A 17,590-nucleotide genomic window follows, 5' to 3' on the forward strand; every position below is an offset into this window, starting at 1 on the left:
ATACCTGGACATCAGCTTACAAATGGAGTTCACCAAGATCACCATCCTTTTGTATCCTGGGTTTGGAGGTGAACGGTGGTTACTGCTAAAGGCAGGCAAAGTAAGACACAGACAGATGATGAAATATTTTCATAAATGAGATGGACTGCAGTGGGCATTGGCAGAATATGACTTTCAATTTCTGGAGTGTATGATAGTTGGCCTAGGTTGAATGTAAGTCATCCCCTTTGGAAATTGTAACTTTAGGTTCTTCAATAATCAGTACATGGAATTTACCTGGCCTATATGCCAGGTAATTTTAAAAAATTTATCATCTATCACATTTTTATAATATTGTATTATCAAAATTATGAAACATAAAAAATTGAAAAAATTTTGTAGTAAACTTGTATGCCCACCACCTACACTCTAACGCTAATGTCTTATTATTTTACTATCTACTCAGTCTCTTAGCTATTCATCAATCCATCTTATTTGTGGTGCATTTCAAAGTTAATTTCAGAGGTCAGTCGATTTCACCATAAACTATACATATTTATATAACTGAACTAAGTATTTGATTATAGTTTTCTTCTTTTGACATAAAATTTGAGTACAATAATGTCCATATGTTGCACTTTGACAAATGCATACATCTCTGTAATACAAAACCCTATCAAGATATTGAACATGACCATCATCCAAAAAAGATTTCTCATATCTCTTTCTAATCAAATTCCACCCAGGCTGCTTCAAAGGCAACCATTATTTCAATCAGTTTCTACCATATACTAGTGTTCCTGTTCCTGATCTTTGTATAAATGGAATCAGACAGAAGGCATTCCCATGTAAGTTTTCATCTTGTTTATGGTATTTTTCAGGTTTATACATATTGTTGACTTGATATTAATTTACTCTTTTTCACTACTGAGTATTATTTCATTCTGTGCACATATCTGTTATTTGATACCTGGACTGTTACGGTTTTTTGAGTAAAGCTGTTAATGTTCTTTCATAAAAAGAAGGCAATGGTATATAGATAAGTCTGCCCCCAAAGGGAGGGCTATGTTAAGACTGACATTGTTTAGAATTTCTACAATATAATGATAAAAGCAGACCAACTTTATTCCCTTTTACTCTTGTTTTTAAATTCTTCACATGCAATGCATTCACTTACTGCCTGCATCTGAGTTGTTCCCACTATCTATCACGCCCCACCCCCATCAACAGCTCACTAAGACTGTGTTCATTTGGTTCACATTTATTAGCCTATTTCTGGTGTAAAGTCTGGCACACCTGTGGCTCAACAAATGTTTATTAATTTGCTAAACGTATGACCTACCATTGACAGTGATACATAAAAGCAGTAGAATTCAAGTGAGCTTTCTTGTTTCTAAAGCTTCTCTTAAAGCCCACTATATTTCTATGCTAAAATAAATATGCTAAAATATGAGTAAATGTTTTTACTCTCCTGAAAATACTTATTAAAAAGTCTCCTGGAGGTTTTGATTTTAGTCTGTTAGGCAAACCATGTCCTATGTCATGATACTTGGCATTAGTTTAAAGTAAATGACATATTGCCACTGTTCATTGAAATTTAAAATGTATACACATTGAGTCCTTTCTAACCATTTAACTTCAGTTCTAAACAAACAGCCAACATTCATTTTTATGTGATTTTCAAAGGAGTTTGCACCTGTGCGAATAAATGGCTTAAGATTGATCAATTTACTTTGGAATATTGTTTGCTTATTTTCAACGCTGTTTTTACAAGTGAGAAAGCCAATTTAAAATGTCACCACATCTATGAACAAACCAAAAATTGTCTTCTTGAGATTATACTGACTCTTAAATGTGTATAGATAAACAACTATCGATTTATTTGTAATTAGTATTCTTTTGTATTTGCAATCCTAATTTCTTGCATTATCTTGACCTCCCACTTGTGGTTTTTCGACAAATAAATGATGTTATGGTCATGTTTTATTGAGGGAAATGACTAAAACTGCCCATGAAACGCACAACTGCTATTTCCTTGGAATCAGTACAAAATTATTTCTGAAGATTTGAAAACAAAGTTAGCATTTAATTCTTTCCAAGATCAAAGGCATAATTACCAATGCTGGAAGCAAACAATCAGTCCTTCAGACTCAGTCTCATTATTTCCTATTTGTGTGAACTCAGGAAATTTACTAAATTTCTCTGTACTTTAGCCTCCTTTGGAAAGAGCAGCCAAACACTTTGAGCCAAACTCACAGGAAGGTTGTGAGGACCAAATGTGTTTTTGTGCAGACCACACTGAGTCCACAAGGACAGCTGAGTTTAGAAGTCAGAGCCTCTATCTCTCTCAGTCCTCTGTGCCCAGAAATCTGTCTTCAACCTTTACAACCATGATATAAATTATGGTGAGTATTTTAGAGACAATGCCACTGAGGCTCTGAAAGATTGATACAGGATTACAACTCTGTCTCAAACATCATCTCGAACCTCACAAACCCTTTCCCTGGTCATTACACTGTAGCTTAAAAGGATATGTCTGGCAATAAGCAAGGTCAAGCTCTGCTGGCTGTTCAACTACTGCAAATTCAACAAAGAATTTTACTGCATTTAATAAATATTTCATATAAAGATCTGACACAAATTCTATCTCAAGTTTCACTTAAAAATTTAAGAAGTAGAGTTATTTAGAATAGTTTATCCTTTTCAATAAACTAAGAAAACTGACTTCCCCTGAAGTGAAATATGTGAAAACTGCCTGAACATTTGAAATTTAAGACCTACTCCATTATCCATCTAGGCACCTGCATTTCACCAGCTTTGACTTGACAGACAAGATAAATTCTCCAAAATGCACTGATATATCTCTCAAGAACAGAAAATTCCCAGCTTCATCGAATGGGTTGTGTTATGCAATTTAATTTTTGTATGTCCACTTTGCCCCCTTAAAAGATAATACATCAACAGAGCAATATATTTACAACTGTAGTACTAAGAGTCATTGTTATACATGCTTCGCTGAGTCAAATTCAATGGTCAAAGGTGGAAGCTGAAAATAAATATTCAATCCCCAGGTGGGAAAGATAAGCAGTGAGGCAGAGAACTCCTGAATCATAAATCTTTGCCCTGTCAGACAGGCAGGGAGAATGTAAGCTAATGAGGTGTAAAAGGTACAAATCCATTTCTGGGTTACTATCTGTCTTCAGAATCATGGGTCAGAGATGCCCAAAGTAAGCTGGAACAATCTGTCGAGACAGTTCCTGCCACATTCCCTCATTCAAGGAGTGAAACTTCTAAGTAAACCTATTCATATCTAAGATAGCAGGAGCTCCGGGAGTCAGGATTTATGGCACATGGTTCTTATTTTTTAGGAACCAGGAATTTAATAAACGGGAGGAAAAAATTAAAATGTTTTAAACATCATCTAAATTAGAGTTTATGACTTAGAAACCATCTGATATCCTTCTATGATGAATTTTTTGTCTCCCACTTAGGCAACATCTGTTTATGCACAGTGTATTTTTCAAGTAGCTCTTTCTGTTTATTCTTTTCCAGGATAAGACAGATTTTCACCAAAATCATGTTTAGATGAATATGTAATTATCTCTGGGCTTCCCTGCTGGTAAATCCACCTGCAATGCGGGAGACCTGGGTTCATTCCCTGGGCTAGGAAGATCCCCTGGGGAAGGGAAAGGCTACCCACTCCAGTATTCTGGCCTGGAGAAATTATCTCTAGTAGTGAATGTATGTGTCCACATTATTTAAAACCCCTAACATGAGACCACCTACACTTGGGGTCAGGTTTTTTCATCTCTTCTGCGCCCTCCACCATCCACTCTTGAGTTAGAGTTGTTCCAGAAAACAGGAGTAAAGTGTAGACAGAGGTGACTTTATCAGTGTGCAAACTAGGCAGGCATGCTGAAAAGGGCCTCACTCTTGATTTAAAGCTTTGTTGTTTCTGTCTTGGAATTGCTACTGATTTTAGCTTTGCACCTGTGTTTTGTCAATGAAGTCTGATGGGACAATGAGAAGATGACACAAGAGAAGAGATACACCCAAAATGCACATCTGCTGCCCTTCCTTGACATCCTGCCTGCGTGTAGTGGTGCCAGTGCCCCATAAACACAAAATTCTGATGGATCCATGATATGTGGGAACTCAGGGAGACTTGAAGGTTGTATAATGTAGGCCTGTTCCTTTTATAATGGAGTAAGTGGGGTGCTGATAGCTCTGTGAGACTACACTTTCCATTCAAACCAAAACATGCTTTGAAGATAAAAAGACAACATCATTCTAAGAAACTAAACAGCTAAGGATTCCTATCATATATTTTCTTCTGTGCCAGCCAACTACATATGTAAAAATGGGGACACAGAAGGAGATGGGAACATAGGGAAGCCCATAGTTTATTCTGATTCTTCCTCACTACTTACTGTAAGTTAAATATGTTAGTACAACATGCCTGAAGTGAAGTGAAGTCACTCAGTCGTGTCCAACTCTTTGTGACCCCGTGGACTGTAGCCTACCAGGCTTCACCATCTATGGGATTCTCCAGGCAAGAATACTGGGGTGGGTTACCATTTCCTTCTCTAGGGGATCTTCCCGACCCAGGGATCGAACCTGGGTCTCCCGCATTGGAGGCAGACGCTTTAACCTCTGAGCCACCAGGGAAGCAAAGTAAAACCAATTGTTAGTTTTGTGCAGTGTTTCTATTCTTCTGTTAAGAATGAAAAACATATGCATAAATGAATTAGAAAATATGAACAGTGTAATTTTGGTGAGTTCACCTATGAATGAAATATGCCTATGTTTTCATTAGTAACTAGTATTGCCCAATATAAAGATGAAAAGTGTGTGCGTGCATGCTAAGTCACTTCAGTAATGTCTCACTCTTTGCAACACTATGGATGGTAGCCTGCCAGGCTCCTCTGTCCATGGAATTCTCCAGGCAAGAATACTGGAGTGAGTTGCCAAAAGATAAAAGGTAAAGTCAGGCCAATAATTTAAAATTTTAATTTTTCTTTACATAGATTCTAAAATATCAAGATATGACAAGGTAAGAGAGATCACAAAAGAAAAGGAAAACAAGTCTTTATATTTTAGTGCCCTTAATGGCCCTTTTACTCGCTTTTTTAGACACAATCTACATTTTGATTTTGCACTAGATTCCATGCTTTGCTTAGTTGACCCTGAATGCAGGACAATGTTTTAAATTATTAATTATTAGGACAAAATATCATTCCTAGTAATAACTAGATCCAACAGAAATACACTGACTATAAAATAGATGATTTTGGTATAAAAAATCTTATATGGTCTTCCTCTTCCTTCCAAACTAGGTTCTATACATGTAAGTCAGTTGGTTTATTCTGCCCAGTTCATATTCCAAGTTCACTATACATTAAAAATTAACCCTCACTTAGAATACTGGTTAATCAAAATCAAGTACAAGGAAGCATCAGTACCTTTGTCTTCAAGGGTCTGAGGTAAATGAGTGTTACATGGTATCTGAACTCAGATCCTGATATATCATTTTACTGTTTTTCTCCTTTGCTAGGAACACAATGTTTCAGAAAACATTGAGTGAATTACTTTGTCTTCTAGATTCTTCCCCTTGGGACCACCTCTCTGGGAACCAAACTTCCATGCTGTGATATGCTCATTAACCATAGAGCAGTCATATGTAAATGTTCTAACCAGCAGCCAGTCATTCACTGCCAGCTATGGGAGGAAGTCAGCTTGAATATTTCAGCCCAAAGCTTTCAGTTGATGGTAGGCTTAGGCAGCTAACCACTGGCAGCACACGAGAAATATCAAGTAAGTACTGTTACTCTTTCTAGAACTTTCCTGATTTCCAATCAAAATTATTATAGCTATTTAAATCCACTGAGTTTTGAGGCAATTTGTTATGTAACCATGAACAACCAGAACATCAAGTCTTGTAAACTTGAAAATAGCAGGTACAAAGTCCCGTTTAAATGCCCATACAGTTTCTACAGTCTATACAAATCGGTTAAAAAAACAACAACATGGTGAACTAATTAGGAGAATTTTTCCGGAAAAGGTGTCATTTGATTCCACAAGACAAGAAACTTGTCAATCAAAATTTTAAGAGAAAAACTATAGGTATACACAATTAAATACATGCTAGAATCATTAAGAGAATTTTTCTCAATCAGCATGTTTGAGGTTTCATTATTCATGACAGAAACATGTCATTCTTTCATAGTGAATTACTGCATGGTTACTTCCAAGAAAATAATCTAAATGAACACAGAAAATTTCCTCAAGGGTGGTTTATTAATTGCCCTCTAACTGTATCATTGTAGTCATAATGGAAGATTGAACAATTTTTCTTTCCATGGATTTTGTTGATCTCCTTGCCTTCTTTGTTAACATCAAAGAAGGACTTGCTTGATTACAATCTACTCGCCAAGAATCAGTAAAATTCTAATCTGAGCAACCACTATGTTTTTAGAAAGTCTTTTGAGAACAGAATAAAGCGAGCAGACAAGTAGAGCACACTGCTTGTTTGAACAGGGATGTATTCAATTCCCCAACTTGCAGTGTACTGAGATACCATAGAGATAAGCATGTAATCTCTTTATCTACTTCTAACAAGCAGAACTTTCTACCTTATTTGTAGGGATAATGTTCTCAGGCTCTACAGAAAAAAGGCAAGTTCAAAACCTTAAACAGCAACTGCAGCAAATACTAATTGAGAATGCAGCCACAAAGGCTTACTCCTTGGTTTGTTTCATAAACTTGGACTCAGAATATCAAGGGGGCTAAGTGTTCATATACCTTGCAGTTGGATTACTGTGAGTTTCTTTTGCTCTTTGAAATCAATTTAGTCTAGCAAATTTGGCTATAACACAAACATTTGTTGAGAAAACCTATATACCTCTATCTATCTGATCTCTTAGAATTCTAGAATGTGAGAATTGGAAATAAGAGAGATGCTACAGCTCTGTGGTTTTCAGACTCTGTTCCATGGAACTCTCTAGTTTTTCATATGTTCCAGAATTTTGGTTTAGCATTTATGTGTAAAACATACGTAATATATTTTCAAATTAAAATATGAATACTACACACATTAAAGATACCTACTGACTGTATCAGGCTTCCCTGGTGGCTCAGAGAGAAAAGAGTCTGTCTGCAGTATGGGAGACCCTGGTTCGATCCCTGGGTTGGGAAGATCCCCTGGAAATGGAAATGGCAACCTGCTCCTATATCCTTGCTTGAAAAATTCCACAGACGGAGGAGCCTGGCCGGCTATAGTCCATGGAGTCGCAAAGAGTTGGACAGGACTGAGCGACTTCACTTTCTTTCTTTCTTTCTTTTTTTTCCACTGAATGTATTAAAAACCTCAAAGCCTCCAAAGGGTGGGGTACTCTGAAGATCCCTCTTCTACCTGGGGTGTTTCAGAAGGCATCCTGGGGATCAGACTCATAACTTTGAAAATTTACCCACATTCGGGTTCTGAGAGGAGACATGAACACTAAATGCAGTGAGGTATTATGTATGGCATCCTGGGTGAAAAAGAGAGGTACACTGGGCTCTTCTGAGCATGCTGAGTAGCAGTCTCAACAGCTGTGGGGCAGAGACCATACCCTTGAGGCCCTGCCTTACAGTTTGTTGTTGTTGTTGCAGGTCAGACATTGTGTCAGAAAGTTTACACTGAAGTGAAGTGAAATGAAGTCGCTCAGTTGTGTCCGACTCTTTGTGACCCCATGGACGGTAGCCTACTGGGTTCCTCCATCCATGGGATTTTCCAGGCAAGAGTACTGGAATGGGTTGCCATTACCTTCTCCAGAAGATCTTCCTGACCCAGGGATTGAACCCGGGTCTCCCACATTGTAGGCAGACCCTTTACCATCTGAGGCACAAGCAAAGCCCATGCAGTTTTTATGCTTAGAAAGGATCATTCCTTTTCTTCTGCCATGCCTTTAGGGTTGGGTATTTTGGTAGCTCTTAGAGTGGAGTTAGACTGGGTTTCTGGTTTGTTATTGTGGTGATTACCCCCAGAATACCACAGGCTTCAAGACCCCTAGAGATGCTTTGAGTAGAGTAGGGGCTGGCTTTGCAGAGTTTTGATTAATGTCCCTCTGAATTCAGGTTTAGACCTTTCCCTCCTGATATGCTTCAGCGAGAGTCTCTTTTCCAGCTCCCCTGGAGGGACCTCACCACTGCTTCCTGTTGATGCTCCTCAGCCTAATAGAGAGGAGCAGGGGAAAGTCCTGAGTGGCTGGTCTTCAGTCTTGGGAAAGAACTGTGTTCCCAGCGTTATGGTGGAGCCTGTCCAGGGCCCCAGTTCTGCCTATCCTTGTAGTTCCTCCTGCATATATTCCTGCCTCTCTTCTGGGGGCTTCCCCAGTGGCTCCGCAGTAAAGAACCCTCCTGCCAAAACAGAGAGTGCAGCAGGAGCCACAGGTTTGATCCCTGGGTTGGGAAGATCCCCTGGAGAAGAAAATGGCAAACTGCCCCTCTATCTTGCCTGGAAAATCCCATGGACAGAGGAGCATGGGGGGCTATAGTTCAGGTTCAGTCCAGTCCTGGTCACAAAAGAGTCAGAAATGACCTAGCAACTAAACAACAAAAGACAACTTCTGGGAATATAATTACTTTTTTAAAAAAATTCCATTTTCCAGTACCCTAAGGATGACAGGTTCTGTCTTCTATACCCTACAAGTTGGAATCAACATTGCCAGAGAAATATCAATAACCTCAGATATGCAGATGACACCACCCTTATGGCAAAAAGTGAAGAGGAACTAAAAAGCCTCTTGATGAAAGTGAAAGAGGAGAGGAAAACAGTGGCTTAAAGCTCAACATTCAGAAAATGAAGATCATGGAATCTGGTCCCATCACTTCATGGCAGAGATAGGGAAACAGTGGAAAATGTCACACTTTACTTTTTTGGGCTCCAAAATCACTGCAGATGGTGACTGCAGCCATGAAATTAAAAGACGCTTACTCCTTGGAAGGAAAGTTATGACCAACCTGGACAGCATATTAAAAAGCAAAGACATTACTTTGCCAACAAAGGTCCGTCTAGTCAAGGGTATGGTTTTTCCAGTTGTCATGTATAGATGTGAGAATTGGACTGTGAAGAAAGCTGAGTGCCGAAGAATTGATGCTTTTGAACTATGGTGTTGGAGACGACTCTTGAGAGTCCCTTGGACTGCAAGGAGATCCAACCAGTCCAGTCAAAAGAAGATCAGTCCTAGGTGTTCATTGGAAGGACTGATGTTAAAGCTGAAACTCCAGTACTTTGGCCACCTCATGCGAGAATTGACTCATTGGAAAAGACTCTGATGCTGGGAGGGATTGGGGGCAGGAGGAGAAGGGGATGACAGAGGATGAGATGGCTGGAAGGCATCACCGACTCAATGGATGTGAGTTTGAGTGAACTCTGGAAGTTGATGATGGACAGGAAGGCCTGGTGTGCTGCAATTCATGGTGTGGCAAAGAGTTGGACATGACTGAGTGACTGAACTGAACTGAACTGATAACACTCAGGTTAAGAACTTTCCATCTAGGAGTTGAGAAGGGTTCAGGGGACTTCTAGGCCTCAACCACAGTAGCTATTCTTGCTGTCCCCCAGTCAGTTCCATGAGGGAAGATTTCTTAGGATCTACCACAGTCTTCCTTGTGAGAAGCTGGTGGAGGGCAATATACAAATGTCTGCATCTTGTGAACTACTCCTCATGTGAATCGCCCCCATATACACCATCCACTGGTTGACAGACTCCCAGATTCCCACACTTGACATCCACCAATTCATCAGCTAGTCTCAATTTATCCAATGTTGAAAGAAGTGAAATGCCTCAGTCCTTAGAACTGGCTGAGAGAAAAGAAGTTAAGACTAGAATATTGAAAAACTGCACTATCTACTTCCCACCTTCAATGAAGGTGAGCCATCATTTCTTTTCTTCAGTGTGTCTCATACCCATTTTCTTTTAACTTTATCTTGAAGAAGAATGATATGTTGAGAAATGCTAGTATGTATAGGTAAAAAGGAGTGAAGAAAAGATGAGGCCAAATCAAAAGGACATCTTCAACTTACTTGACCAGGTAATAGTTTCTGACTCTGGGGAGAGCCAAAGCTTCATGTATCATATGTTAGAGGGAGAACAGAGAAATTAAGAAAATTTCCTTCACATGTATTATTAATAATAAAAAATAAATTTATAGGGACAAGACTACAAACCCTATAAACTTATGGTGACTATCTCTAAAGGTAAAGTTTCAGAAATATTGACTGAGTGTTGCAAGAAGGAGAGGTAATGAACCCTGCAAAAATGGAAAGACCATATGCTCTAGGTCGGAGAAGGCAATGGCACCCCACTCCAGTACTCTTGCCTGGATAATCCCATGGATGGAGGAGCCTGGTAAGCTGCAGTCCATGGGGTCGCTAAGAGTCGGACATGACTGAGCGACTTCCCTTTCACTTTTCACTTTTTTGCATTGGAGAAGGAAATGGCAACACACTCAAGTGTTCTTGCCTGGAGAATCCCAAGGAGGAGCCTGGTGGGCTTCCGTCTATGGGGTGGCACAGAGTTGGACACGACTGAAGCGACTTAGCAGCAGCAGCAACAGCAGCATATGCTCTAGGTAAGCAAGTGATTCCATCTCATATATCCCTGCAGGTGCCTCTCTCTCTCCAGATTTTCTTTTAGTTATCTGCCCTGAGACTTCAGGGATAATTTCAAGAAAAGTCACAAACCTTCAGTCTGTCTTTTTCTTGTTATAATAGTTGGAGAAGCACTATTCCTGTGGTAGGTACTATGAGAAAGAAAAAAAAAAGATAAAGAAGACAGGAAAGAAAAATGCATTAAATGCATTCCTGACAAAGAAGAATGCATTAAAAGGGAAAGACAAAACCAAGATAAAACTACCACCAATTTGTACCCGAAAATTTTCTACAGAGATCACAATAAAGCTTTAAGAAAGAAATGACATTGAGTTGTCCTTAAAAACACAGGATTTTAAGAAATGGAGAAACAAGATCAGGACAATAAGAGAGAGAGAACGGAATAAATAAAACGAGTTAAAAGGATTTAGAAGAGCTCAGCTTAGGTGGAGAGTAGGGTTCAGGAAGAGAACAGTGGAAACAAGGCTGAAAAGGGGATTGGGAGTAATATTATGCAGGCCTTCAAACACCAGGTTATAGTTTGCATTTTTGATGTCTGTCACTATACATCAAACCAACTTAGGGGAACCCTTTTATAGCGTGCAGAGTATCTATTTCTGGAAACCAATAGGTAAGCCCAAAGACATCCAGCATTACAAGAAAGCAAAGGAAAAGGCAGGTGTTTTCCACCTATTCAAAAACTTTGAGTGTTTTCCTTAGACCCAAATACGTGTGATTTGCAATGGATGTCCTTTTCTGGCCAGATTCTGACTATATACCAACTTATTTTTAGAAAGTTCATCTCCTTCCTCCATAAACATGCTGGGCTGAATCTCATGCCCTGTGTATGCCCAGTAGATGGGTTAATAAGACAATAACACTTTATGCAGAGGCTATTCCTGATACTTGTTTCTTATCTATGCGATCATGCATAACTCTCTGAATAAAGTAGAGCAGTATTGTTCCAGGGCTCATTCAAGCACAAAATAGACTTCCAGTGAATTACAGCAGGCTCCTGCTTAAAGAACTATTTGTTTAGATGTTTCTTGAAAGAGTTGAACCAATACTTTGCACACTTTAGTAGACCAGTTTATACAGCCTGGGATTTATGGAGTTGGATTAAAGCTTATCTTGAGGCATTAGTGGGGCATGTCAGTTGCTATGCCCCACAGCAGTGTCTAAAGAGTGATTCAAGGGGAAGTTGAAGAACTGCCCCCATTGTTGACTAAAAAGAAAGACATCTCCTCTAGAGAAACAATGGAACCAAGACCTAGTAAGAAAGAAATGTCCATCTGTTTCATCTGCATTTTCATTAAGGCTTTACCACTTTCAAACTCCTCTGTTAAATAGAAATCGCAGGAGTAGTATCATTTAATAAACCAAATCCCTTCTTTATGGGGCTTAGTTTATATAGTGGCTTACAACTTCCTCAACTCATTTGAGGGATGATGTATCTAATTAATACCAGTAGCTCAAAAACTACATTGTGGTGAAAATGAAATAGATGGGAGGAGGGGGAGGAAGAGGGAGAAGATTTCAAGTAATTATATCTAACATACTGATTGCTAGATATGTTAGATCTTGTTCCTGATTAATTTCAGATCAGGAACTTCTTATTGCCAAATTCAGACTCAAATTGAAAAAAATAGGGAAAACCACTAGACCATTCAGGTATGACCTCAATCAAATCCCGTATGATTATACAGTGGAAGTGAGAAATAGATTTAAGGGCCTAGATCTGATAGATAGAGTGCCTGATGAACTATGGAATGAGGCTCATGACATTGTACAGGAGACAGGGATCAAGACCATCCCCATGGAAAAGAAATGGAAAAAAGCAAAATGGCTATCTGGGGAGGCCTTACAAATAGCTGTGAAAAGAAGAGAGGCGAAAAGCCAAGGAGAAAAGGAAAGACATCAGCGTCTGAATGCAGAGTTCCAAAGAAGAGCAAGGACAGATAAGAAAGCCTTCCTCAGCAATCAGTGCAAAGAAATAGAGGAAAACAACAGAGATCTCTTCAAGAAAATTAGAGATACCAAGGGAACTTTTCATGCAAAGGTGGGCTTGATAAAGGACAGAAATGGTATGGAGCTAACAGAAGAAGAAGATATTAAGAAGAGGTGGCAAGAATACACAGAAGAACTGTACAAGAAAGATCTTCATGACCAAGATAATCACAATGGTGTGATCACTCACCTAGAGACAGACATCCTGGAATGTGAAGTAAAGTGGGCCTTAGAAAGCATCACTACAAGCAAAGCTAGTGGAGGTGATGGAATTCTAGTTGAGCTAATTCAAATCCTGAAAGATGATGCTGTGGAAGTGCTGCACTCAATATGCCAGCAAATTTGGAAAACTCAGCAGTGGTCACAGGACTGGAAAAGGTCCGTTTTCATTCCAGTCCCAAAGAAAGGCAATGCCAAAGAATGCTCAAACAACCGCAAAATTGCACTCATCTCACATGCTAGTAAAGTAATGCTCACAATTCTCCAAGCCAGGCTGCAGCAACACATGAACCGTGAATTTCCAGATGTTCAAGCTGGTTTTAGAAAAGGCAGAGGAACCAGAGATCAAATTGCCAACATCAGATGGATCATCGAAAAAGCAAGACAGTTCCAAAAAAACATCTCTTTCTGCTTTATTGACTATGCCAAAGCATTTGACTGTGTGGATCACAAGGAACTGTGGAAAATTCTGAAAGAGATGGGAATACCAGACCACCTGACCTGCCTCTTGAGAAACCTGTGTGCAGCTCAGGAAGCAACAGTTGGAACTGGACATAGAACATCAGACTGGTTCCAAATAGGAAAAGGAGTATGTCAAGGCTGTATATTGTCACCCTATTTATTTAACTTAAATGCAGAGTACATCATGAGAAACGCTGGACTGGAGGAAGCACAGGCTGGAATCAGGATTGCTGGGAGAAATATCAATAACCTCAGATATGCAGATGACACCATCCTTATGGCAGAAAGTGAAGAGGAACTAAAAAGCCTCTTGATGAAAGTGAAAGAGGAAAGTGAAGAAGTTGGCTTAAAGCTCAACATTCAGAAAACTAAGATCATGGCATCCGGTCCCATCACTTCATGGGAAATAGATGGGGAAACAGTGGAAACGGTGTCAGACTTTATTTTATTGGGCTCCAAAATCACTGCAGATAGTGATTGCAGCCATGAAATTAAAAGACACTTACTCCTTGGAAGGAAAGTTATGACCAACCTGGATAGTATATTAAAAAGCAGAGATATTACTTTGACAACAAACATCTATCTAGTCAAGGCTATGGTTTTCCAGTTGTCATGTATGGATGTGAGAGTTGGACTGTGAAGAAAGCTGAGTGCCGAAGAATTGATGCTTTTGAACTGTGGTGTTGGAGAAGACTCTTGAGAGTCCCTTGGACTGCAAGGAGATCCAACCAGTCCATTCAAAAGGAGATCAGTCCTGGATGTTCACTGGAAGGACTCATGCTATAGTCGAAACTCCAGTACTTTGGCCACCTCATGCGAAGAGTTGACCCATTGGAAAAGCCTCTGATGCTGGGAGGGATTAGGGGCAGGAGGAGAAGGGGACGACCAAGGATGAGATAGCTGGATAGCATCACAGATGAGATGGACATGAGTTTGAGTAAACTCCGGGAGTTGGTGATGGACAGGGAGGCCTGACATGCTGTGATTCATGGGGTCGCAAAGAGTCAGACATGACTGAGAGGCTGAATTGAACTGAACTGAATTTTAAATATTGTCATTGAGCCTCTTAACTTATTACTATTACCTTTATAAGAAGCATTGAGGATTAAAGACTTGGTATTTTCTTAAAATACTTATCAGGAAGTGACAAAATCTATATATACACTACTACCTGTACACATTTTCATCCACTGTATTCCACAGTATTTCCATTTCCATCCACTGTATTATTCTGCCTCCTACTGGGAAAAGAAGCATGCCATGATAACGCTTCTGAGGTGCTTGATACATCAAAATGAGATTACTGAGAATTATTAGCAGCTATTTTTTCCTTATGTGTATTAGGCATGCATATTTTATTTTAGCTTAAAAAAGAATGAAATATTAAAGAATGATGCTATAGACAAAAAAGAGTGAAGAGTAAACAATGATACACCAAACAGACTATTTCATCCTACCTTATTTAACTAGGTTTCCTCCCTGTGATGTAATATTTACTAAGATTTAATACGTGATTCCTGAGAAATGAAGCTTTTTGTGGATCAGTAGTTTGGAAAAGACAGTGAAATTAAGGGAACACTTCAAATATATTATATTTAAAACATGTAGTCAGCAAGATTATAAATCCTACAAATCCAGGGTGATTCAGTTCAGTTCAGTCACTCAGTCATGTCCAACTCTTTGCGACCCCATGAACAGCAGTACACCAGGCCTCCCTGTCCATCACCAACTCCCAGAGTTTACACAAACTCATGTCCGTTGAGTCAGTGATGTCATCCAAGCATCTCATCCTCTGTCATCCCCTTCTCCTGCCCTCAATCTTTCCCAGCATCAGGGTCTTTTCCAATGAGTCAGTTCTTCACATCAGGTGACCAAATATTGGAGCTTCAGCTTCAACATCAGTCCTTCCAATGAATATTCAGGACTGATTTCCTTTATATCCTTGCTGTCCAAGGGACTCTCAAAAGTCTTCTCCAACACCACAGTTCAAAAGCATCAATTCTTTGGGGCTCAGCTTTATTTATAGTCCAATTCTCACATCCATACATGACTACTGGAAAACCATAGCCTTGACTAGATGGACCTTTGTTGGCAAAGTAATGTCTCTGCTTTTTAATATGCCATCTAGGTTGGTCACAACTTTCCTTTCAAGGAGTAAGTGTCTTTTAACTTCATGGCTGCAGTCACCATCTGCAGTGATATTGGAGCCCAATAAAATAAAGTCAACCACTGTTTCTACTGTTTCCCCATCTATATGGCACGAGGTGATGGGACCAGATGCCATGATGATGTTTTCTGAATATTGAGCTTTAAGCCAACTTATTCACTCTCCTCTTTCACTTTCATCAAGAGGCTCTTTAGTTCTTCACTTTCTGCCATAAGGGTGGTGCCATCTGCATATCTGAGGTTATTGATATTTCTCCCAGCAGTCTTGATTCCAGCTTGTGCTTCCTCCAGCTCAGCGTTTCTCATGATGTACTCTACATATAAGTTAAATACGCAGGGTGACAATATACAGCCTTGACATACTCCTTTTCCTATTTGGAACCAGTCTTTTGTCCCAAGTCCAGTTCTAACTGTTGCTTCTTGACCTGCATACAGATTTCTCAAGAGGCAGGTCAGGTGGTCTGGTATTCCCATCTCTTTCAGAATTTTCCACAGTTTATTGTGATCCACACAGTCAAATGCTTTGGCATAGTCAATAAAGCAGAAATAGATGTTTTTCTGGAACTCTCTCAGTTTTTCCATGATCCAGTGGATAGTGAAGTGAAAAATCCCTTAGTCATGTCCAACTCTTTGCGATTCTATGAACTTTAGTCTGCCAGGTTCCTCTATCAATGGAATTCTCCAGGCAAGAATACTGGAGTGGGTAGCCGTTCCCTTCTCCAGAATTTCTGAATAACTAGGTATTATAATAGATGCTAAGATTATACACATTTGGAATAATAGCCCTTGCCCTCAAGGGGCTCACACTCTCAGTACATATATCAAATAATTATGTTCTACACCCTGGACTAATACTACATATCAATTATATTCCAATAAGAGTGGGAAAAAATTAAAGAATAGATTCATATTCTCTAAGTGAAAGTAGATACTATGAAACTACAAAAAAAATTCCATAAAAATTTGGAAATATCAAAAACACCACCATGTTAAATGAACAAATCAATTATAAAACACTTATAACAATAAGTTTGAACTTAAAATAATAATAATAAAACACTTATAAAACCAATGCACTGAAATACATATTTTAATACAACAAATTGAATATTATATAATACTGTAAGCAATGTAAAATAAAATAAATTTGTAAAAACAAAATACTATGTGAGTATAGCTTAGGCTAGAGATTATTCTTCAGTTTAATCCAGAAAACCTGCACATGCAGAGATATTGGACTTCCAAGGGCAATTCTGGGAAAAAAGAGTAAGCATATTACAGATTCCCAGAAAGCTTTCTGCAGATACGCTTTGTGTAAATGATAACAGTATCCATATACAGAAATTACAGACAAATAATAAACATTATGCATGTGATTTAGCCCTGATGTCTTTTAAAAACAATGACAGTATTATCAGAAAGGTCTAATCATGAAGAATTAAAAGCAAAGCAAGAGTGACTCTTCAATTACAGAAATGAACAGCCCAGGAAGCTAGATCCCACATTTCTAAATTTGCTTCAACACCCTCATTCATGGAGACAATTCCTTTTCAATTAAAAGGCTCTCTCTTTCCAAGTTAAATTTAGCAATGAGAAAGATTTATATTGGATTTTGTGAGGCAGGCATGGTTACCTTCTGCCTGAAAAGACAAATAGCTCTACTGATATAGATTCTATATGTTATTAATAACTGATAGGGACTTTGTGAGGAAAAAAACCCAACCTGCTTCTATGCATACACAATATTTGCAAACTCATTTCAAATAAGAGCCAGTGGAGAGGCGGAGTGAAGGGCATCTGACATCTTCTGCAAACAGGTAGCAAGGTGAATCTTTAAGATAGCTGGATTTCAGAAGAAGTGAGGAGGAAAAATGATCCCTGATGAAAAACTTTTCACTTTTTTGCTAATATCAAGGAAAGTTCAACAATAAATAAATGAAGGGAGAAAGAAAATAAATATTGAATAAACAACTTACTGAAAACAGACCAAGACATTTGGCGAGACTCTGAAAGCCATTGGATATCTGAAAAGGAAACAGAACTGACAGTCCTTTACTCACCATAATGGAAACATGTTTACTAAACACACTGACAAAGTGATGACGCCATCCCCAAAATAAATGC

The 17,590-nt window shown here is 38.9% G+C and overlaps 1 protein-coding gene and 1 non-coding gene across 2 annotated transcripts in view; one reads left to right on the forward strand and one right to left on the reverse strand.

The window, feature by feature from the left end:
• Window positions 1–4,575: 4,575 nt before the first annotated feature.
• On the reverse strand, window positions 4,576–4,647 carry TRNAW-CCA (transfer RNA tryptophan (anticodon CCA)). Its single transcript has one exon. It is a non-coding gene; the product is annotated as a tRNA-Trp (tRNA).
• Window positions 4,648–5,699: 1,052 nt separating this feature from the next.
• Window positions 5,700–17,590, forward strand: part of LOC101102845 (5-formyltetrahydrofolate cyclo-ligase-like) — a 73,665-nt gene continuing 61,774 nt past the window's right edge. Inside the window, exon 1 of the mRNA XM_060402714.1 lies at window positions 5,700–5,793. Coding sequence (XP_060258697.1) covers window positions 5,700–5,793 — 94 coding nt within the window. The remainder of the gene's footprint in view (window positions 5,794–17,590) is intronic.

The sequence above is a fragment of the Ovis aries genome, chromosome 19 (assembly GCF_016772045.2).
Source record: "Ovis aries strain OAR_USU_Benz2616 breed Rambouillet chromosome 19, ARS-UI_Ramb_v3.0, whole genome shotgun sequence".
Taxonomy (NCBI): domain Eukaryota; kingdom Metazoa; phylum Chordata; class Mammalia; order Artiodactyla; family Bovidae; genus Ovis; species Ovis aries.